The 23,688-nt window shown below is 32.6% G+C and overlaps 3 protein-coding genes across 3 annotated transcripts; all 3 read left to right on the top strand.

Annotated features, from left to right (window-relative positions):
• Positions 1-4: 4 nt before the first annotated feature.
• LOC119614157 (MPN domain-containing protein CG4751-like) lies at positions 5-2,908 on the top strand (the record flags this gene model as incomplete). The annotated part of the gene is given in 3 exon segments (XM_037970268.1): positions 5-50; positions 119-1,977; positions 1,979-2,908. Coding segments are annotated over 3 exon segments (2,835 nt in total), but the record flags the coding sequence as incomplete, so codon positions are not given.
• LOC119614156 (MPN domain-containing protein CG4751-like) lies at positions 2,907-3,342 on the top strand (the record flags this gene model as incomplete). The annotated part of the gene is made up of 1 exon (XM_037970266.1): positions 2,907-3,342. A coding segment is annotated over one exon (375 nt), but the record flags the coding sequence as incomplete, so codon positions are not given.
• A 2,822-nt stretch (positions 3,343-6,164) lies between these two features.
• On the top strand, positions 6,165-22,839 carry LOC119614158 (homogentisate 1,2-dioxygenase-like). Its single transcript, XM_037970269.1, is given in 8 exon segments — positions 6,165-6,262; positions 18,811-19,083; positions 21,246-21,285; positions 21,288-21,428; positions 21,737-21,857; positions 21,926-22,056; positions 22,114-22,395; positions 22,453-22,839. Coding segments are annotated over 8 exon segments (1,305 nt in total). The 5' UTR covers positions 6,165-6,247; the 3' UTR covers positions 22,755-22,839.
• The last annotated feature ends 849 nt before the right edge of the window (positions 22,840-23,688 follow it).

Here is a 23,688-nt window from a genome sequence, read left to right as displayed (position 1 = left end):
TGAGGGATCTTCTGATGCCACCTATACGCCCTGTGTGGCTTTAGTGATATGTAAGTTTGTTACGTTTTTATAAGAGTTTTCCCAAGATAAAATGTTGCTTTCTGTTTTTGTTTTCTAGCCCCTTACTTCGATGAAAATCCCACCTTGGAATCGGTGGTTAAATCAATTTGGGTTATGCCGCCCAATGAAAATAAACAAGCCTTGGAATATGGCCGCCCCATGCTGATGCAATACTCAGTTTTACCCGATAAAGAGATACCCGAAGAGGTACGCACTGAAATACAATCCTGTGTTGATTACTACACACAATTTCGCAATGAAGTGGTACGCTTCTCGAGCGTCTTCAGTGACGATGTTACTTATATAGAAAAACTGAAAAATACTCTTTATCCCAAGTTTCCAATGAAGCAAAATGATAAAGCTTTATGGAATTGGATATGTGCCGTTTTGGGTTGTGAGCAGGAAGATGATTTTATACCACCAAAAACCATTAAAATCATTGACACTAAAGAAGAATTGCCGAAATTGCATATGGATACAAAATTGGAAATTAAACCGGAGGATGAATTAAAGTGTGATGATTTGACTACAAAACAATTAAGCTCAGCTGAGGAGGCTTTAAGAGCGGCTGAGGAACAACAGCAGGCGGAACAGAAAGCCAGTGAACTAAAGGTTTTATCTTTGCAAGAACAATTATGTTTGCCTTCTGGTCTCAATATGAATCCTGTAAGAATGTTATCGCCCTTGGCCACACCAAATCCTATTGCAACCACCACCACAGCCACTACAAATGCTACTAGCATTCCTCCCATTATACCGCCTCTAGTGCAACCACCGACAGTTCCTCCCCCGGGTTTGCTGCCACCTATGCCTCCTTCTTTGCCATCATTGCCACAGTTGCCTACAGCAACCCCTAACTTGCCCTCTGCCTCACCCAGAGACAGTCCCATCACCATACCTTCAAACTCGGCTTCTCCGGCCAAATTTGAAATGCCCGTAAGAGCCTCTCCTTCACCAGCCAAGTCTGATACGTCTTCACACACTTCAAGGACTCGCAACTCTCCAGCACCCAGTCCCGGCAAGTTCAGTATTAGTGATATAGCCCGCAACAGCCCTAGTATTACACCCACCAACAAATTTGATCCCACAACAGGGGCTTTAGTGCCGCCCACTGTTTCCTCCTCAACAGCGCATGGCATGCCCTCGGCTAATGATTTGATGGCTGCTAGTTTGGCTCAATTGGCCGGCCAACTGCCGCCTAATTTCCTGCAAACCGATTTGGCCGCACTCTTCCAACAACGCAAAGATTATGGCAGTACATCGCTCAATCAATTGGCTGCAGCCGCCGCAAAAGTAGGAGGACAAAATAAATCACAAAACGCCACAGCCACATCCACCTCAGCTGCAGCCCAATCTGGAGTACCCGATTTCTCTGATCCCAATGTGGCTGCCGCTGTGGCCGCTTACTCACAAAGCTTCAACATGCCTCGCCTGCAAGATATGATGCCACAGGCAGCAGCTCCTACACCCACACCAAGCAAATCAAAAGAGAGATCCTCCAAATCGTCTTCATCATCATCTTCTTCGTCCTCATCATCCACTTCGTCGAACTCGTATAAAACTAAACTAATGAAAGAATTGGATGAATTGAAAAATGATCCCTTGAAAATGAGTGAACTCATAAGATCACCAGAATATGCAGCTCTTTTACTGCAACAAGCCGAAGCTTTGGGAGCTACCACTTTGGGCACTTTGGGATTTGGAGCTGATTTTAGTTATCTAACAGGAGGCGCTGGTATGCAACCTTCAACCTCCTCGGCCTCATCTTCAGCTGGAGGTAAAAGTAAAAATTCTTCAGCAGCAGCTGCTGCGGCCAATGCAGCCGCTGTATCGGCGGCAGCTTTAACGGCTGACTATAATAATCTTATACAAGCCTCCAAGCTATTGGGTTACGATTCATATTTACAGCAGCAAACAAAAAAATAATGATTTAAATGCTTTCATACAACAACAAATGGCGGCTGCCGCAGCTGCTGTACAGGTACCCTCAGCTCCTACTCCCAGCACTTCCAAAAAGCAGCAGCAGCAACAGGCGCAAGCACAGGCTCAGGCACAGGCTCAAGCACAGGCTCAGGCACAAGCTCAAGCACAGGCCCAAGCTCAGGCTCAAGCTCACAACGATTATACTCAACTCTTGCAAACATACACCAAGTTTTTCGATCCCAACTTTGGAGCTTTAATAGCGGCTAAAGGTGCAGGTCCCTCTTCACATGAATTGTCTGCCTTGCTATCAGCCGGCGTGGGAGGAGCTAGCGGTCCCTCCACCTCCTCCTCTTCATCGAAACAAAAACAAAAGGAAGCTCAACAGCAACTCACCCAACAAACTGATATGTTAAATCAGCTATTGCAATCGGAAAAGCAACAAAGCGATCTTAATGCTTTACTCTATCATCAAAACAAAGCTGCCGCTGACTTAAATGCTCTATTCGCACAACCTACCGGTCAGCCACCATCGGCAAATACACCATCATCCTCCAAATCAGGCGGTGGAGGCTCAGGACCTAATTCCACTGGTGCTCCCTCACCTTTAACTGATCCCGCTGCTGCTTATAATGCTTTGGCCCATGAGAAAATTCAAGATTATGCCGCTTTCTTTCAACAGCAACAACAACAAGCTGGTAAATTTGGTATACCCGATCCTTTAGCTAAGTCAACATTAGCCGCTAACAATCTGTTCATGTCTCCTTCAGCTTTGTTGAAAATGCAGCAAGAGTCGATAAATGCCATGATGATGAAACCACCCAAGTCGACTTCATCCTCCTCCCGTACACGGGAATCGTCGGCCTCACCAGCCCTGGAACGTCTAACACCCACAAAATCAGCCTTGTCTGGAGTCGGCGGGCGGTAGTGGTGGCGGCTCGAATGCTGGAGGTGGTGGCGGCGGCGGTTCGGGAGGTGGTAAATATAATTTTAGTGCTGTAGATTTGGCCATTTCTAGTGTACCCTCCAATACTCCTTCACCAGCTCCTTCCGATGGCAGTAACTCTTCTTCGCATCGACGTCCTTCGAATACGCCTCCCGTGGATTTGACCCGTCTGTATGGTGAGTTGGCACCACCCGGTTCCCTGGCCGCTCTCAGTGTTGGTCTGGCCAATGCCGGCTTAGCCAATGCTGCCACCAAAAAACGCATGGAATTTTCCTCAATTGCCGACTTGGCTGCTCCACCACCAGCTAAAATACCCAAGACGGGTGATGATGTTTTGAATCTCTCAAATGAATAAATCAAGAATCGAAGAAGACTCAACATTCAATCATATTTTAAGACTCACACACACACATCATTTTATTTAAATAAGTAAGAGTATTATTTTTGAAAAAGAACAGTTTTAAATTGAATAATAACAGTATATTAGCTTAAGATTTGTAATAAACTTGAGCTGTTTAAAAGTCCCCAACTCATAGAATGCTATAATTTGAATGCTACAGATTTTGTAAAGTAAGAAAAAAAGACAAACAAATATTTAGAAAATTTAAATTAAAAAATATCACTTGTATTTGGTTTGTTTTCTAAAAATGTTTAATTTTTTAACGTTTCTTTAACTTTGACTTTGTAGCTGTAGTTTTGAGGTGTTCTTTTTATTAATAGTTTTATATTTGATTCAATTTTCTCTCCCAATTATTTAGCTTCTAAAGCTATTGTATTTTTTTTTTTGATTTTCTATATCTATACTATTAAGAATTTAGTTTTCTACTTTGTCTCCTCTTATAATTATTATTTTTATTTAACTTTATTCATCATCAGTATTGTTTAATAGTTTTTTCTTTTTCTTTAGGGTTTGAAAACTTTATTTAAGATGAACATAAGCTCAAATTATCTGTTTCTAAGGATTATTTCCTTTATACTCTGTATTTTTTTTTTTTTTGCTATTTAATATAATTAATTGTTTAAGGCATTCTCGTACAATACATATTGTGTATTATCAGTTTTATTTTTAAATTATAAAAGAGCAATAAACTTTAAATGTATTTTATTCTTAAACACAAACAGTTTAATTGTTGTTATTTGTTAAGATGTGATCCACTATTGAGTCATTTTTCATATTGCAGATAATGTTTAAGTCTATCTTGAAACAAAAATGCAGCCTAACCTATAGAACCTAATTTCTCTGATCCCAATGTATCAAATGCTATTGCCTTTTATTCCTAAAGATTTAACCCACATTAGACGCTTCTAACGTCATGTCCCACTTGTACGTATAATGCAAAACGAAATAGAAATTCTGAAAACGGCTTTTATATTCTTCGCCCTCATCGTAATCCAGTGTCAGGTGCTTCACACTTGAACGAATTGCTGATCGAAAGAGTGATCTTCATATCGTCATTAACTTCTTCACATTCATTATGCTACTTTTCGAACATGAATGCACAGTTACTTCATCTAGAATGTCTGGTCGCAATGTGTAGCAATGTAGCCTTTTATAACTATAGCTTTAACATACATCAAGTGCCTCTGACATCATCTTCTACTTTATGTGTAAAACAAATCGCAATAGTGATAATCTTTCGTTGTCCTTATCAGGCACTACTTTCAACTCGAATACTACACATTTCGGTGTCAAATGTTTCAGATATCAGCATCCACTTGTATATAAAGCATATCGAAGAGACATTGTCATGTCATAATAATCTTCTTCGCGATCATTGTCTTTGAAACTGAACGTCACATTTACTTCAATTTCAGCTGAAGTCTCCTACTTACGGCTGTTTTGAAAATCGGCATAACAACGATATAACTAATATGTCTGAATGATCGATTTCTTGTAGAGCCTCAGCAAGTTTTAACGAAATACATTCTGGACGTCCAATATTGAACAACAATATTGAGCGTTGTCGTGAACAATTTTGGCCTCTAAGACGTCGTTAATTGTTGCAGATTTAACTAGAGACCTGATGTGGCGCCAACAGGAAATAATCGAGAAGTGTCAAATCTCACGACCTTGGAGACTAATTGACAGATACATTTTCTGAAATTAGATTAGAGTAAATGACGATACGATCGCGTAAACCGCACCAAACGATGCATGGATTTTATCATTCCGTTTCTAACACATCGAAATACTGGTTGTAGTCCCACCTTGAATAAATCATATCATATTTTCAAACAAAAAATCATTGATCATGATAACGATCTTCATTAAGATGAGGATGATGATATGATTGTTTAATCCAGCCAAACGATGCATTGATTTCATCATTTCTTTTGTAATACATCGAAATACTGGTCGTAGACCCATCAGTATATCCTGAATTGTATTAAGTATTTGTAAGTATGTCTGTTGAAAGCACGATAGGATCTTACGGGAGGATTAGATTAGGCTGACCTGTTGCACAGTTATTATGTATTATAAAATGAGTAACATAAGTCACGATTTACCACATGTGGCCTCCTGAAATGCATATTAAACAGCATAAATAATTTAATTTCTTTAACAAACCGCGAACAATGTTTGTTTTCTTTAGGTCCTCAACAATTGGGGCCTAGCGTAATATAAAGAGACTCTCGATGGTTAGCTGGGATCTTCTTAGAATTTATTAGAATCCAGACTATATCCAGACTGATCATAACATATCGTCTACTACCTAAAAGGGCATTACCCTAATACAAATTGATCTTATGACAAGTAATTTACAAACAGGTACATAAGTTGTAGTTCAAACCAAATAAATGTAACAACAACATCAGGTGGTGTTTTTCATTATCTTCATATAAATCCAGTTTAAAAACAACAAAAAGAAATTGACCGGCATTTTGGTTCCACTAGTTTCATAACTGGTTAATATGCAATAAAACTGAACACTTAAAAAAAAAAAAAAATAACTAAACTTAATATTGAATAATTTTGTTTTTGAACAACACCGGTTTTTAAATTTTGTTTTTATTAGATTTCTACTCAACTATTCTCGATCAACAAACAACAACCAGGTGAAACCCAAAAATAACAACCGATAAAAATACGACTGGTTTTTTCGATACCACAAAATTGAATCCTAATGAAGCTGAGAATGAGAATGAACCTAGATAAACAACATTTTGGGGTGTGACGACTGTTATAGCTGCTGCTGGGGTATATAGAAGCATCGTTTGGCTTGATACAAGGTTTTTTCTTAATTGTGACGTCTTAACGGTAACAGCAGTTTTTTCGAAAAGTTTAGCGGGCGTGTAACTATAAGTAAAACGTTTAAAAACATGAGTGATTACAAGGTAAATGGGATAAAGATCTTCCTTGAGTTAAATATTTGTTAAAGAAAAAGTGGAAAATGTTGAGAAGAGAGTTAAAAATATGATTATTTTACTAAAAAAAACTAAATACTAATAAAATATTTTAAAAAAAGCTAAAGTTTTCAACACGTGTCAATGAATTTTTAAGAAAAAACTTATTATGCGTTAAAAGTTGATAAAAAGTGTTTAAAAAATATATAAATTACTGAAAATAAGGTTTAATTAATCTAATTTTAATCGCACAAAAAATTTTCAAATATTTATATAAAAAAATTAAATTTTAAAAGTTTTAAATTCCCAGGCGGGTAAAAATCTCTTTTAAAAAGTTTAAAATTTAGTGAAATTTTGGTGAAAATAATAAAACATATTTAAAGAAAATTTTATAAAATTTAATGACTTGAATCTTATATGTATCTAATAATTCGGAACACATGCCAATATAAAATACAAATAATAAATGTATATTTAAATAAAGCTATAAAATGCTTTAATTGAATTAATTATATAATTCAGTTTTAAATTAAAAATTTTGTAAAACAAGTTTTTTTTTTTAATCTTAAACAAATTTTGAGCTTAATCAAATTTATAGTGATTGCGAAAAACGAAAAACGAAAAATTTAAATATTTTACGATCTAAAAATAACTTTAATATCTGTTATTTTTGGAATAAATAAATATTGTGTTTTTTGTAACAGATTAACTATTTTGAGTTTTATAATAACACTAGCTATACCCAGTGTACTTTGCTAACCTAAATGCAATGTAAATAAAAAAACACTACGATTTTGAGATTCTAACTATACATAGTTTTCCAGATATACATTTTTTACATTTTGGGGATGTTACACAAATTATTGCAAGTTCGTCAATTTTTCAAAACGTTAATTTAGATTTTAATGTAACCTATGAAAATTTGAATAACATAATAGTTTCTCAGATATACGAATTTATTTAATCTATTTAATTTATATGGGGCGTTCCAAGCCCCCCCTGATGAAAGTCCGCCCTTTTTCCCCAAAATATTCATATGAATATTAAAGTTCTTCGTGCAAAATTTTAAGATGCTAGCTCTATTAGTTCCCCAGATAAACGAATTTTTCTATATTTATTCATATGGGAGGAGCAATGTCCCCCATTGGTAGTCCGCCAATTTATTACCCAAAATGTTTACATGAATGTTAAAAAATTTGAAGAATCTGACACTAATAGTTTCCCAGATAAGCGATTTTTTAAATTTAATTCTTATGGGAGATGCCACGCCCTCTACTTTTAGTCCGTCCCCTTTTTCCTTAAATAATAATATTGACACTATATGGTTCCGACAAAATTTGAGGACTCTATCTTATATTTTCTCAGATTTAATATTTTCTTCATATGGAAGGTGTCATTTGAGGACTCCAATTCTTGCAGTTTCTGAGATATGCGACTTTTAATACTAATTTTTAATGTGAGCGTGGCACGTCGCCCACTTCAAATTTTGAAGTAAAAAGTAGCCTATAGTTCCTTCCAGGCATACAGGAAGAGACTGAAAATTTCAGAAAAATCGGTCCGTCCGTTTAGCTGTCTTTAAAGTCCAAACATACAAATACACATTAATTTTTATATAAATAGATGGGGGTACCACGCCCCCTATTGCTAGTCCTCCAAATTATTTCCACCAAATTATCATATGAATGTCAAAATTGTCCATAACAAATTTGAGGACTCTAGTTGTACCATGTACCGAGATATTCGACTTTTAAAGAAGTGGGCGTGGCACCACTCCCACTTGCAATTTCAAAATAAAAAGTAGCCTATAGTTCTTTCCAGATATAGGGGAACATACACTGAAAATTTCAAGAAGATCGCTTCAGTGGTTTAGCCTCCTACAAACATACATTGATTTTTATATATATAGAAGATAGAAGAAGATAGATAGATATTAATAGCTTTTGATTTCACATTATTGAGTATCATGTATTTCGGGACGATTACACAGGTCAACAAATTTTTAAAAAAAGTCGAGACTTAATTATACTTTTCTATATAATTGAGCAGCACTGAAACCGGATTTGGCCTCAGTATTTCTTCATTGCATTCGGTTTTCGAGATATCGCGTCTTAAAAATTTAAAAACCCATTTTTTTTGTCCATATTTGCAACGCACAGTGGGGCAGAATGGACATTTTTTGGAAATAAATCTGGCATTTCTAAACGGCTGATCCGATCGGGATAAAATTTGGCGTGAGCGTAGCCAAGGAGTATTCGAGTTTAAGTTTTGAAGATGAACCCTGCAGATGCCCCAGGGACGGCGCTGTGGCGGCTCAAAGTAGGGTACCTACGACATGTAAAATTTTTAAACTCGTGCCATTTTTTTGTTTTTCACCCAAATACAAAGATTTTTATATTTTGTGAAAGCGCTCGACGAGATCTTGAAAAAACATGCTTGGACATACTACTTATCTCTTATAATATCCGAGTTATAGGCATTTAAAAATTTAGTGATACAAAATTTACCATACCTTGGTCCGCCTTTTTTTGAATACCGGGCGTAATTTTGGACCAAATGGACTCAATTTTTTCTTGTTAGTTAGACAACAAAATTTACAATAATATACAAAAAATTTCAGATCAATATCGTTTACAGATCCAAAATATACGTTTTTTAATTTAAAAATTCAAAAAATTTTAGATTTTTGGCGTTTTTTTGCCAAAAATGTGTCTTAACTCTTTTATTAATAAAATAAAATTTTTATTAAGAACGTATAACAATTTTATAGTTTTCTAAAAGGTATCTTTACGCAGAATGCTTTGGCGTAAAAAACTTGTCCTATTTTTTGAAAATGTTGCCACTGCGTCCTTCCGAATATGACCTATTTTTTATCAAAACTTCAACTTTGGGCGACATGTTCTAAAATCCCAAAGCTGGGATCAGAAAACTGAAAGCAGTTTTGGAAACCTCAATATGTTTTCTATTTACTCCAAAAGTATTTTCCCAGCTCTGAAAGAAATGTGGACCCTATGGGCAAAAAAGTAAAAAATCCCATTTTTGGGATTTTCATTCCTATTTTTAGGAATTGCGGGATGCCCTTTGACTTTTTCAATCTTTTTTTGCATATTCTTATTTGAAATGACAAATTTAACAAGCGTTGAAAATTTCATTGAGTTTTGTTCATAAATAAAGATTTTGTCATATATTACATATTTGTTTAATTTCTAAAACTATGATTTATATCAAAATTTTAATAGGATCGCAGATAGCTACAACAATTTAGTCCATATTTATCCCTTAATATCATTTTTTAGTTATATATGGAAATTCTAGACCCTTTACAAAAAATTTCAAGCCAATATCTCAATTACATTCAAAAATATGTTCATTTAAACCTGTGTCCTTTAATTTCATCTTTTTCATATTTTAGTATTAAGTATGACAGAACATACATTTGGTGTTGAATAAAATATTTGGACAATTTTTAAAAATTATTTAGTTAATTATTTTATTATAATATTGTATATAAAATAAAAAAAAATTATAATTTTATTATGAGCCACGCAAAACAACACCTAAATCACCCCACACAAATTACCTTTCCCGCCCACCGAAATATAAAACACAATTTAATACAATATCATCAGTTAGTATAATAGCTTTTTTTATTTGAACTGTTTATCTTAAACATAATACAATTAATTCTTACAACCTACTTATATAGTTAATTCCTAACACTACTTATTTTCTATAAAATAATCTGTCATATCGGTATACATATCCAGAAGGTAATATAAGTCCTTTAAATCTTCCTTGTTTTGAGATGATAGAGTTTCATAACAAATCCATCTTTTTCGCATAGTTGAAAGAACAGGATCAGAAGATAGAAGTAAACTATTAAAAATATCTTCATTCTGTGATTGCCTGGAGCATTTTCTTGAGCTGAATAGTTGAACATGCTTAAAATCTCGATTCCTCGCTTCCTGGGCTTCTTCTGTTAACTCTCCAAGTGGAAGAATATTCGATTCAATTATTATTTGACCATGACACAATACTTTGTGTACTGTTAGTATTAGTTCCCTCCATGGATACAGAGATACAAGTAATTTAGAAATTTCAGATGTGTATTCCCCAAATCGATTTTCATTAATTTTATGTTTACTATTCAGTGCCATTAAAATAGTTTTAACTCTTCGAAGCAACTCCTTGTCGATTCCAGTTATTTTTGAAGTAATTTCAAAATCACGAAAAAACCTTCTCGACGTATTACCGTCATTTGTACTACCGCAACTTGAAAGTGGTTTGTCGATGTTTAATCCCATCTGAACTTTAAATTCTTCTTGGATTCTGCTTTTTTCCGCAGCTCTCAGTTCTTTAAATTCTTCATTATTTTTTGTTGATTTAGTAGGATAGTTTGTTTTTTTTTTTTTTCCTGGATCGCCTTGTATGATGGTAATATATTGTGTCCTTTTTCATGCAGAGCTTTCCTTAATATTTGGTACTTATTTCGACTGAGACCCAGTTCCAACATAAGCGCTATTGCTTCCTCTTCAGTAAAATTTGATTATGATGTTGGAGTTGGTATACTTTCCACAATTCGCTTAAGTCGTTTTGGTGATGCATTAGGAAGAATAGTTGCAATATGTACGACATCCATATGTTGGTTTTCCTTTTTCAGCATTTCGTTAAATGTATCTGCAATTTCCTCATTTGAGATTGAAAAAAGTTTTTGTGTGACCCTCTTTTTTTTTACCTTGAACATAAGTCTTCGTATGACTTGCAAGGCGCTCCTGTTGATGTGTTGTAAGTTGAGATTTCCGTAGTAGTTTCCATCCAACTACAAAATTTTAATCGAAATTTCTTTTGATTTCCATCCACAGACTTACTTTTTACATCAAAAAGTTTTAAAAAGTTTTCAATTTTTGATATGCCTGTTTTGTCTACTTTTCTAATATATGTAGTTTTTATATAATTTGAAATGTCTTCAATTCTTTCTGGCCCTTTTGAAGATATACTCCACAACTCTTCGTACTTCAATGTAATCTTCATTGTAGATTTATTAAATATGGTACTTAAATCTGAGAAGTTTACTTATATACCAATTCTTGTCATTTCCGATACAGGTATTCCAAAGTAAAAAATTACGAATTGTCTACCTATTAACATTTAGGACTATATTACTATAACCTGTAATTCAGTCATTGATATTTCTTATTAGTGAATGAATCGAAATTATCATTACCTGTATATTTTTACCTACATGATCATAAACGAAACAGAACGAAATGATCTGTCGAAAAAATTTAGGTAAAAAATAGTTATAAATTTTTGAAAATTTAAGCATAATAGGACCTTTCAATTATAAGGATAAGCAAACAAATGGAAAATAGGTAAATATAAGATTTAAATATGTGCTGTCATACTTAATACTAAAATATGAAAAAGATGAAATTAAAGGACACAGGTTTAAATGAACATATTTTTGAATGTAATTGAGATATTGGCTTGAAATTTTTTGTAAAGGGTCGAGAATTTCCATATCTAACTAAAAAATGATATTAAGGGATAAATATGGACTAAATTGTTGTAGCTATCTGCGATCCTATTAAAATTTTGATATAAATCATAGTTTTAGAAATTAAACAAATATGTAATATATGACAAAATCTTTATTTATGAACAAAACTCAATGAAATTTTCAACGCTTGTTAAATTTGTCATTTCAAATAAGAATAGGGCAAAGGGCATCCCGCAATTCCCAAAAATAGGAATGAAAATCCCAAAAATGGGATTTTTTACTTTTTTGCCCATAGGGTCCACATTTCTTTCAGGGCTGGGAAAATACTTTTGGAGTAAATAGAAAACATATTGAGGTTTCCAAAACTGCTTTCAGTTTTCTGATCCCAGCTTTGGGATTTTAGAACATGTCGCCCAAAGTTGAAGTTTTGATAAAAAATAGGTCATATTCGGAAGGACGCAGTGGCAACATTTTCAAAAAATAGGACAAGTTTTTTACGCCAAAGCGTTCTGCGTAAAGATACCTTTTAGAAAACTATAAATTGTTATATGTTCTTAATAAAAATTTTATTTTATTAATAAAAGAGTTAAGACACATTTTTGGCAAAAAAATGCCAAAAATCTAAAATTTTTTGAATTTTTAAATTAAAAAACGTATATTTTGGATCTGTAAACAATATTGATCTGAAATTTTTGTATATTATTGGAAATTTTGTTGTCTAACTAACAAGAAAAAATTGAGTCCATTTGGTCCAAAATTACGCCCGGTATTCAAAAAAAGGCGGACCAAGGTATGGTAAATTTTGTATCACTAAATTTTTAAATGCCTATAACTCGGATATTATAAGAGATAAGTAGTATGTCCAAGCATGTTTTTTCAAGATCTCGTCGAGCGCTTTCACAAAATATAAAAATCTTTGTATTTGGGTGAAAAACAAAAAAATGGCACGAGTTTAAAAATTTTACATGTCGTAGGTACCCTACTTTGAGCCGCCACAGCGCCGTCCCTGGGGCATCTGCAGGGTTCATCTTCAAAACTTAAACTCGAATACTCCTTGGCTACGCTCACGCCAAATTTTATCCCGATCGGATCAGCCGTTTAGAAATGCCAGATTTATTTCCAAAAAATTTCCATTCTGCCCCACTGTGCAACGTGATAATAGCACGAAGAAACCTTTATTTACAAAGTTTGTCATCTGAAAGAGCAATCAGTTGATTTTAAAATAAACCTAACCCCTATTATATCTTCCCAAAGTTTGAATATCTTAACCCAAAAAACTAAATTTAAAAAAATATCTCAAATATGACCAAAAAGAGAATTTTTCAATCTTAAGGAGAATATATTTCGAAAACTTGATGAGCCCAGATTCGATTTCCGCGATTCACAATTCTTTAGAAAATCTACTTTTATTCTTAAAATTAAGGTTATCAACCGTTTCGAATCGATGAAAAGATAGCGGTATCGGTATTTTGGCTTATTTCGGTAACGGTTTCATAGGCTTATAGGTATTTTGACTGATGTCGTTATCGGTATTTTAGCAATGACGGTATTTATTCCAGTATTGCTGAAAAGGTAACGATAGCTTAGCGATAACGGTTACTGCGATCATTTATATATAAAAAGAAACTAAAATCGGCTAATGTTCCTTAAATAGTGGGCATAACGAGAAAGTAATCAAAACCTGAAAGAAGTTTTAGGCAAACAGAAAGTTCTTTACACGTCTAAATATACACTAGCTTCCAAAAAATATCCCACAATTACATGAACAGCTTACAAATAACATGACTCCAACTACCCCTCCGGTATACAAGAATTAATCTTAAACTACTCACATACATTTCATATTATTTATACATACATATTTACATATATAGTTGAAAATTTATTGGTCAATTAAAAGGCCCAAACAATTAAATTGAATTGGTGTAATTTTATTAATGACATATAATATTAGTTATTATCATTTAAATATAATTAAAACCAAAACCCAAAAATTTCTATTCTTATACAACATTCATTTTGTCATTTCTCCTGAGTGCATTGTTTTAAAAGTATTTTCTGCTTTATATACATATATATGGGCAATTTCGTGTCAAGTGACCTAACTATAAAAATCAATTTGGATCGAATTTGCACCAAGGTTAGAGTACTATTGGATAGTAGGCCAGACAGAAGGCCAGTGATTTGTTCTAGGACCAATAGGTGAAAAGTTACACTCATTTGAAAAAAAAACCCGTTTGACCAAAATGTCAAACTTTGACCAACTCTAACTGTGACAGTTTTTGAACGATAAAGGTGAAAAATGTATGGCTTATTATCCAATAATACTAACCTTGGTACCAATTTCATCCAAATCGATTTTTTGACATGAAATTGCCCATATACATACATATGTATGCAAATATGTTCTTATATATAATATATGTATATATGTATATGCTTATACATAAATATTTACTTATGGTCTTTGACTCAATTCTCTAGACTTCTAAAAATGTATTTATGAAAATGAAGTGGTTTTGAATGTGACCACTAAAACCATCTGCTGCTGTGAACATTTGAAAAAGTATTATCACGTTCTTACAGTTGTTTATTTTAATACCCTTCATTTAATACTGAAAAATGTACAAATTTGTCAAATTGTTTGTAATTTTATCTATTTGTATGTATCATGAAAGTCAATATAACGAGATATCGTGTCCTAAATTTTGAAAAAGGGACGTCTTTAAGACGTTATAAAAATCCGAGAGCACCTTTGTGTAAAAAGTTTGTTATGTCATCTGAAAGTTCAATTTGTCGACCTTAAAGTAAAGCTGTAGCTGTTTCGTTTTTCGAGATATCTTAATCTAAAGTTTTAAACAATCTATAAAAGGAATTCGGATTCAGCTATGCTTAATCCTTAAGAAAAGTATTAACATAAGAAGCCAAATCAAAATAAGATTTCGAAAATATTTAGAAGTCCTATGGATTTTTAGAAGTAATGATAGATATGGCTCTGTAATGAACTTTGGTATTGAAAATTCAAAAAATATCGATACCAAATAGCTACCTAATACTCTCACGAGTCCTGTATGCAGTACGTCAGTTAAAAAAACTGAAACGATTATTAATTAATGTTAAATTGAAGGGTATACAAGATTCTACATAGTCGTAAATATCACTACTATTGGTGTAAGTTGTTTGTGTAATTTTTGGTATTTGTCTTATTAAACATTTGTAGTAGATATCTCAAATCCTAGAAAAAGTTGTGAAAAAGTTTGTTCTACTTGTTGAAATCAAAATAAAAAAAACTGTATAATACATATGTACATATAAACATTGTATTTGTCTATTTACTACATACTGTATGAATAAGGAAGAATGTTATATTAAATATGGTTGGTTTATTTTTATATACCTACTTGGTAAAACTCTTTTTAAACTGCTATTGATAATTGATTTTCGGAATATAGCCCTAAAACGGGGATTAAGTTAGTTATTTACAAGAGTTTTTAAAGTGAAAATATAATATGATCTAATTTCGGAGATCTATTTTCTATAATTGATAGATTTTCGAAGGAAACTCAAAAATTATGAATCGAGTTCCGTGCAGTTAAAAGGTAAAAAAGATCTAATTATTTGGCAAATTAGATTTAAATACATCGAATTTTATCGCCATATATACATATTGACAAGTTGCAACAAGCGTCAAATGTGGTCTGAACTTATTCAAATTTAAAGAATATCTTAACAACAACTAAACAGCAATGATACCAAAAGTTGACGGTATTACTATGTACACTGTACAACTTCTTTCTCATTCCAATATAACTTAACAAATATAATTTTGTTAACTAAATGTCGATGATTTATTACATTTTTAATAAACATTCTTTACAAAATTGTTTGAATTCCTTGTGTGTATTACATTTAGGAAGATTATGTCATTTGAATAAAAATGAATGATTTAACAGTAATGAAGTAGTATATCAGTGATGGGCAACGCACATATATACATGTAAAAATACATTTCCAGTACAGTTCTAGTTCAGTTCTAGTTCAATTCTAGTTCAGTTCTAGTTCAGTTCTAGTTCAGTTCTAGTTCAGTTCTAGTTCAGTTCTAGGTCTAGTTTCAGTTCTAGTTCAGTTCTAGTTCAGTTCTAATTCAGTTTCTTCATTCTAGTTCAGTTTCCTGGTCAGTTCTAGTTCAGTTCTAGTCAGTTCTAGTTCAGTTTTTTTTTCTGTTCAGTTCTAGTTCAGTTCTAGTTCAGTTCTAGTTCAGTTCTAGTTCAGTTCTAGTTCAGTTCTAGTTCAGTCTAGTTCAGTTCTAGTTCAGTTCTAGTTCAGTTCTAGTTCAGTTCTAGTTCAGTTCTAGTTCAGTTCTAGTTCAGTTCTAGTTCAGTTCTAGTTCAATTCTAGTTCAGTTCTAGTTTCAATTCTAGTTCAGTTCTAGTTCAGTTCTAGTTCAGTTCTAGTTCAGTTCTAGTTCAGTTCTACTTCAGTTCTAGTTCAGTTCTAGTCAGTTCTAGTTCAGTTCTAGTTCAGTCTAGTTCAGTCTAGTTCAGTTTCTAGTTCAGTTCTAGTTCAGTTCTAGTTCAGTTCAGTCTAGTTCAGTTCTAGTTAGTTCTAGTTCAGTTCTAGTTCAGTTCTAGTTCAGTTCTAGTTTCAGTTCTAGTTCAGTTCTAGTTCAGTTCTAGTTCAGTTCTAGTTCAGTTCTAGTTCAGTTCTAGTCAGTTCTAGTTCAGTTCTAGTTCAGTTCTAGTTCAGTTCTAGTTCAGTTCTAGTTCAGTTCTAGTTCAGTTCTAGTTCAGTTCTAGTTCAGTTCTAGTTCAGTTCTAGTTCAGTTCTAGTTCAGTTCTAGTTCAGTTCTAGTTCAGTTCTAGTTCAGTTCTAGTTCAGTTCTAGTTCAGTTCTAGTTCAGTTCTAGTTCAGTTCTAGTTCAGTTCTAGTTCAGTTCTAGTTCAGTTCTAGTTCAGTTCTAGTTCAGTTCTAGTTCAGTTCTAGTTCAGTTCTAGTTCAGTTCTAGTTCAGTTCTAGTTCAGTTCTAGTTCAGTTCTAGTTCAGTTCTAGTTCAGTTCTAGTTCAGTTCTAGTTCAGTTCTAGTTCAGTTCTAGTTCAGTTCTAGTTCAGTTCTAGTTCAGTTCTAGTTCAGTTCTAGTTCAGTTCTAGTTCAGTTCTAGTTCAGTCTAGTTCAGTTCTAGTTCAGTTCTAGTTCAGTTCTAGTTCAGTTCTAGTTCAGTTCTAGTTCAGTTCTAGTTCAGTTCTAGTTCAGTTCTAGTTCAGTTCTAGTTCAGTTCTAGTTCAGTTCTAGTTCAGTTCTAGTTCAGTTCTAGTTCAGTTCTAGTTCAGTTCTAGTTCAGTTCTAGTTCAGTTCTAGTTCAGTTCTAGTTCAGTTCTAGTTCAGTTCTAGTTCAGTTCTAGTTCAGTTCTAGTTCAGTTCTAGTTCAGTTCTAGTTCAGTTCTAGTTCAGTTCTAGTTCAGTTCTAGTTCAGTTCTAGTTCAGTTCTAGTTCAGTTCTAGTTCAGTTCTAGTTCAGTTCTAGTTCAGTTCTAGTTCAGTTCTAGTTCAGTTCTAGTTCAGTTCTAGTTCAGTTCTAGTTCAGTTCTAGTTCAGTTCTAGTTCAGTTCTAGTTCAGTTCTAGTTCAGTTCTAGTTCAGTTCTAGTTCAGTTTCTAGTTTCAGTTCTAGTTCAGTTCTAGTTCAGTTTCTAGTTCAGTTCTAGTTCAGTTCTAGTTCAGTTCTAGTTCAGTTCTAGTTCAGTTCTAGTTCAGTTCTAGTTCATTCTAGTTCAGTTCTAGTTCAGTCGCTCCCATAGCTGGTCTATTTCAATGGAATAGGTGCGTATGTATGTGTGTACAGTAGGGTTATAACTTTTATCCAATTTTTGATAATTTCAAATCTATTCTATAAAGACTATAAAAAAGTATATTAAAAAGGATATCACTTTTTCTCTAGAGTTAAAAAAATTTCCACGGAAAATGTTTTAGTTTTAAATTTTTTAATACTAAATCGGAATTGTTTAATTTATCCCTCTTCTAAATTTAGAACCCGTATATGTTTATTGCGTCCTTAAGGTTTTTGCACCAAAATGATCCGAGAAAACGGCTTTCGTTGTTAGAACACCACAGACTACCACGTAGTAAAGTTGCCTATTTTTGGTTATACCCTAGTTCACAGTAATGTTTAATCACAGAGCGTTTTCGGTATTGTGATATTTTCTATTTACCATCTCGAATGTTTTAAGGCTTATTTCGTTTTTACCAACAACGTAGTTTATTTGTTAATTAGTGTTTCGCGGTGGCTGCCAAAAATGCTTATATTGAGATTTGTAGATTAAGTGCAAAATTTTGGGTATACGTAAGTATGTGAAAAACTATGTTATGCAGGGATGGAAATTCAGTATTATTATTTCGTTTGTGCAAATGATTAAAACGTTTGGATCGGTACAAAATTGGACCAATCCAAACGTCTAAAAAAAAAAAAAACACCTTGATACTAATATATTTATGTATCATGTATCTTAGAACAATTTTAAAAATCACAATTTACCATGTCTGATATAACAGTCAATAAATCGAACATTTCATTCGTAATCTTCTTTTAAGCAAACGTGAGAAAATTCCTAAAGTGTATGGAATATTTTACAAAAACAAAAATATTAATATTGGCAAATAGTTCTATGAAGAACGATTTTATGAAATGTGTGTGATAGACAAAAAAAAATCTACCAATCCGAAATAAATGAAGCGTATAAATGAATGAATTTATAAATAACAAGTAATAAAGAGGTTGTATCGAATACTATACATATGCAAACTTAATATACTGTGTAGACTGCAGACAAAATAAATAAATTAGGGAGATTTGAATGTAACTGTCACGAGATTTTAAATTTATTAAAAAAATAACAAAATTTTTTAATTATGGGAAAATTATATATACCTAGGATCTTATGGTAATGGAAACATAATATGTCCGTCCATTTGTCGTTTGAAAGCATATTAATATGAAATTTTAGTACGACTTTTATAAAAAAAAAATAAATTTTCATTTCGATTTTATAGTACATGAGTGGTTTTGGTTCTCACTTCTCATCCGAAGATCCCAGATGTCCAAACTCATTACCCGAGGGCCAAAATACACCACAAAAGTGTGCATACGGTTTGTATGCTGAACAACTGTCGGGTACAGCATTTACAGCACCACGTAAGGAAAATGCACGCACTTGGTTTTATCGCATCAATCCCAGTGCCAAACACCAACCATTCCAGGCATACGAAACAGCTAGCAAACATTTAACTCATAATTGGGATGAACAGAAACCAAATCCCAATCAGGTAAGTTAAAAAAATATATTGAATGTTCAAATTGTACATACGAGAATCCATAGAAATTATTTTGCTGTTTCCTTTTAAAATTTAACAAACATTTTTTGTTTTAAACACTTTTGTTATCCTTAGCCAGGATTTTGTTATCAATACCAGATAAAAAAAATAAAAATATTTCATTGTCAAACTACCACTTTATAGTAAAAATTTGCAAATTTAACAGTTTCTTTTTTTATTCAATTGTTAAACCACAATTTCTATTCTATTTTCAAATTCAATTCTATTTTTTTAATAAATATGCTTTTATACCCCATAGCCAAAAAGTGGGGCGATACATATCGCTCATTTACTACAAGACTGGTATAATCTAAAAATCGGGATTTTTGAACTGAATACTATATATTATTTTCGGTTTTATGCTGTAAACTTCAAAACTAAAACCTATGTATGTTTTCACTTATATTTTATAAGTAAAAACTGAGTTTAAGTTCAGATGAGAAACATACTAACAACTACTTAATGTTGTTTTTCCCAAAATAAGTTTTTTGATTTATGTCGGTTTTGTAATAAATGGGGCGACATGTATATTAAATTTGTTATTTCGTTTGTAACACAGCGGAATATGTATATTCAGGTCGTAGATTCTAAATCAGTCTTGTTCTAGTTTAGTTCTATTTCAGATTTAGTTCAGTTCTAGTTTAGTTTTATTTCAGATTTAGTCCAGTTCTAGTTCAGTTCTAGTGCAGTTCTAGTGCAGTTCTAGTGCAGTTCTAGTTTCAGTTCTAGTTCAGTTCTAGTGCAGTTCTAGTTCAGTTCTAGTTCAGTTCTAGTTCAGTTCTAGTTCAGTTTAGTTCAGTTCTAGTCTAGTTCAGTTCTAGTTCAGTTCTAGTGCAGTTCTAGTTCAGTTCTAGTTCAGTTCTAGTTCAGTTCTAGTTCAGTTCTAGTTCAGTTCTAGTTCAGTTGTAGTCAGTTGTAGTTCAGTTCTAGTTCAGTTCTAGTTCAGTTCTAGTTCAGTTCTAGTTCAGTTCTAGTTCAGTTCTAGTTCAGTTCTAGGTTCAGTCTAGTTCCGTTATAGTTCAGTTCTAGTTCAGTTTCTAGTTCAGTTCTAGTTCAGTTCTAGTTCAGTTCTAGTTCAGTTCTAGTTCAGTTCTAGTTCAGTTCTAGTTCAGTTCTAGTTCAGTTCTAGTTCAGTTCTAGTTCAGTTCTAGTTCAGTTCTAGTTCAGTTCTAGTTCAGTTCTAGTTCAGTCTAGTTCTAGTTCAGTTCTAGTTCAGTTCTAGTTCTTCTAGTTCAGTTCTAGTTCAGTTCTAGTTCAGGTCTAGTTCTAGTTCAGTTCTAGTTCAGTTCTAGTTCAGTTCTAGTTCAGTTCTAGTTCAGTTCTAGTTCAGTTCTAGTTCAGTTCTAGTTCAGTTCTAGTTCAGTTCTAGTTCAGTTCTAGTTCAGTTCTAGTTCAGTTCTAGTTCAGTTCCAGTTCAGTTCTAGTTTAGTTCTAGTTCAGTCCTAGTTCAGTTCTAGTTCAGTTCTAGTTTAGTTCTAGTTCAGTTCTAGTTCAGTTCTAGTTCAGTTCTAGTTCAGTTCTAGTTCAGTTCTAGTTCAGTTCTAGTTCAGTTCTAGTTCAGTTCTAGTTCAGTTCTAGTTCAGTTCTAGTTCAGTTCTAGTTCAGTTCTAGTTGAGTTCTAGTTGAGTTCTAGTTCAGTTCTAGTTCAGTTCTAGTTCAGTTCTAGTTCAGTTCTAGTTCAGTTCTAGTTCAGTTCTAGTTCAGTTCTAGTTCAGTTCTAGTTCAGTTCTAGTTCAGTTCTAGTTCAGTTCTAGTTCAGTTCTAGTTCAGTTCTAGTTCAGTTCTAGTTCAGTTCTAGTTCAGTTCTAGTTCAGTTCTAGTTCAGTTCTAGTTCAGTTAGTTCTAGTTCAGTCTAGTTCGTTCTAGTTCTAGTTCTAGTTAAGTTCTAGTTCAGTTCTAGTTCAGTTCTAGTTCAGTTCTAGTTCAGTTCTAGTTCAGTTCTAGTTTAGTTCTAGTTCATTTTTAATTCAGTTCTAGTTTAGTAAGATTTTAAAAACAACAAAACTGGTTAAGAGTTTAGAATCAATATGGTGGTGGGTGTATAAGATCCTCGATGACCAAAAACATATAATACTTTTACTTGTTTGTTTGTTTGTTTTGTTTAATATGTGTAGATGCGCTGGAAACCATTCGATATTCCTAGTGGAAATGAGAAAGTGAATTTGTTCAAGGTCTGCACACCGTTTGTGGTGCTGGAGATGCTCGTTGTCGTCATGGTCTGGCTGTTCATGTTTATCTCTGCAATACATCTATGGAAAATACAGCATTTTATAATAGCGATGGTGACTTCTTAATTGGTAAGTTGTTGTGTGTTTTCTAATGCTATGGTTCTGTTTTATTTTCATTTTAATGTATTCAATTTTTATCCAATTGTTGTTGGTTTGACCAACAACAAAAGTGTTATGTATTATTATGATGCATAAAGCTTTGAAAAATGTTAATGAATGATAATGTATAAATTCTTTGATTATTATAGCGAATGGTCATTATATAAATTTAAGTTATTTATTTTTAAAAATTAATGAACATGTATAAAGTAGTTATATACACGAGGGCAATTGGCGCAATACAGAAATTATAGATATATTTTTGTTTGTAATTACAGTACCTCAAGAGGGAGTTTTAGATATTACCACTGAATTTGGTAAAATGAAAGTATCTCCCAATGAGATTTGTGTTATACCCCAGGGTATACGTTTCGCTGTAAATGTAACTGGACCTACTAGGTAAAATATTACAAAGAAAACTAAATATAAAAACTTTTTTAAAAAAAATATTTTTGTTCACTTATTAGAGGTTATATTTTGGAAGTTTACGACAATCATTTCCATTTACCCGATTTGGGACCTATCGGCGCCAATGGTTTGGCCAATCCCAGAGATTTTCTAACACCTGTAGCTTGGTTCGAAGATCGTCAAGTAGAAGGTAATATTATGTTTATTTATAAAAATTCATTAATTTTATAAAGATGTTTGTTTTTAGGCTTCCAGGTAGTTTCTAAATTCCAAGGCCACCTATTTGCCGCCAAACAAAATCATTCCTGTTTCGATGTGGTAGCCTGGCATGGCAACTATGTGCCCTACAAATACGATTTGGCCAAATTCAATGTTATTAATTCAGTTAGTTTTGATCATTGTGATCCCAGTATATTCACCGTCCTAACCTGTCCCAGTGCAAAATATGGCACGGCTATAGCTGATTTTGTTATCTTCCCTCCTAGATGGTCGGTGCAAGAGCATACTTTCAGACCACCTTATTATCATCGTAAGTTTTTCTTTCATTCTTAATTTTTCATTCCTAATATTTTTATTATTTTTTAAGGCAACTGCATGAGTGAATTCATGGGTTTGATTTTGGGTCGCTACGAAGCCAAAGAGGAAGGTTTTATGCCCGGTGGTGCCACCTTACATTCTATGATGACTCCTCATGGACCTGATAACAAATGTTTTGAGGGTGCTTCTAATGCCAAATTACAACCCGAACGTGTGGCTGAGGGTACTCAAGCTTTTATGTTTGAATCCTCTTTGAGCATGGCTGTGACCAAATGGGGTGAGGAGACTTGTCAGAAATTGGATGCTAAATACTATGAATGCTGGCAGGCTTTGAAAATAATTTTAAATTAAATAATTAAAGTGTTTTTTTACTCAATTTATAAATATAATAAAGGTTGTTAGAAAATTTTTTTTTCTAAACTGTAACCTGTTTAATGCAAAATGTTTTATAAATTTTTAATTTTTGTTCAAAGTAAATTTTTGAAAAATTCCCTTTATAATAGGAATTTTTTGATAACTATTTTCTATAAAATGAAATTTCCTATAAAATGAAATTTTTCAAAAATTTCCTTTATTTAGAAAATTTTTTGATAAATTTCATTTTTATAGGAAATTTTCGAAAAATTTCATTTTTATAGCAAATTTTAGAAATATTTAATTTTTATAGGTAATTTTTAAAAAAATTCTTTTTTATAAGAAATTTTCGAAAAATTTCCTTTTATAAAAATTTTTTAAATAATTTCCTTTTTATTGGGTATTTTTAAGAAATTTCCTTTTTATAGGAAATTTTCAAGAAATTTCCTTTCTATAGGAAATTTTCGAAAAAATTCCTTTCTATAGGAAATTTTCGAAAAAATTCCTTTCTATAGGAAATTTCCATAAAATGTCCTTTCTATAGGAAAATTTCAGAAAATTTCCTTTCTATAGCAAATTTTCATAAAATTTCTTTTTAATAGGAAATTTTCATAAAATTTACTTTCTATAAAAATTTTTCATAAAATTTACTTTCTATAAAAAATTTTCATAAAATTTACTTTCTATAGAAAATTTTCATAAAATTTACTTTCTATAGAAAATTTTCATAAAATTTACTTTCTATAGAAAATTTTCATAAAATTTACTTTCTATAGAAAATTTTCATAAAATTTGCTATCTATTAAAATTTTCATAAAATTTACTTTCTATTGAAAATTTTTAATAAATTTTCTTTCTATTGAAAATTTTCATAAAATTTACTTTCTATTGAAAATTTTCATAAAATGTCCTTTCTATAGAAAATTTTCAT

Source organism: Lucilia sericata, unplaced genomic scaffold (genome assembly GCF_015586225.1).
Source record: "Lucilia sericata isolate MDLA Ls3-8-SP2 unplaced genomic scaffold, ASM1558622v1 Contig002644F_arrow, whole genome shotgun sequence".
Classification (NCBI taxonomy): domain Eukaryota; kingdom Metazoa; phylum Arthropoda; class Insecta; order Diptera; family Calliphoridae; genus Lucilia; species Lucilia sericata.
The sequence above is the reverse complement of the archived record's forward strand: the minus strand, read 5'-3'. Positions and strand labels throughout refer to the sequence as shown.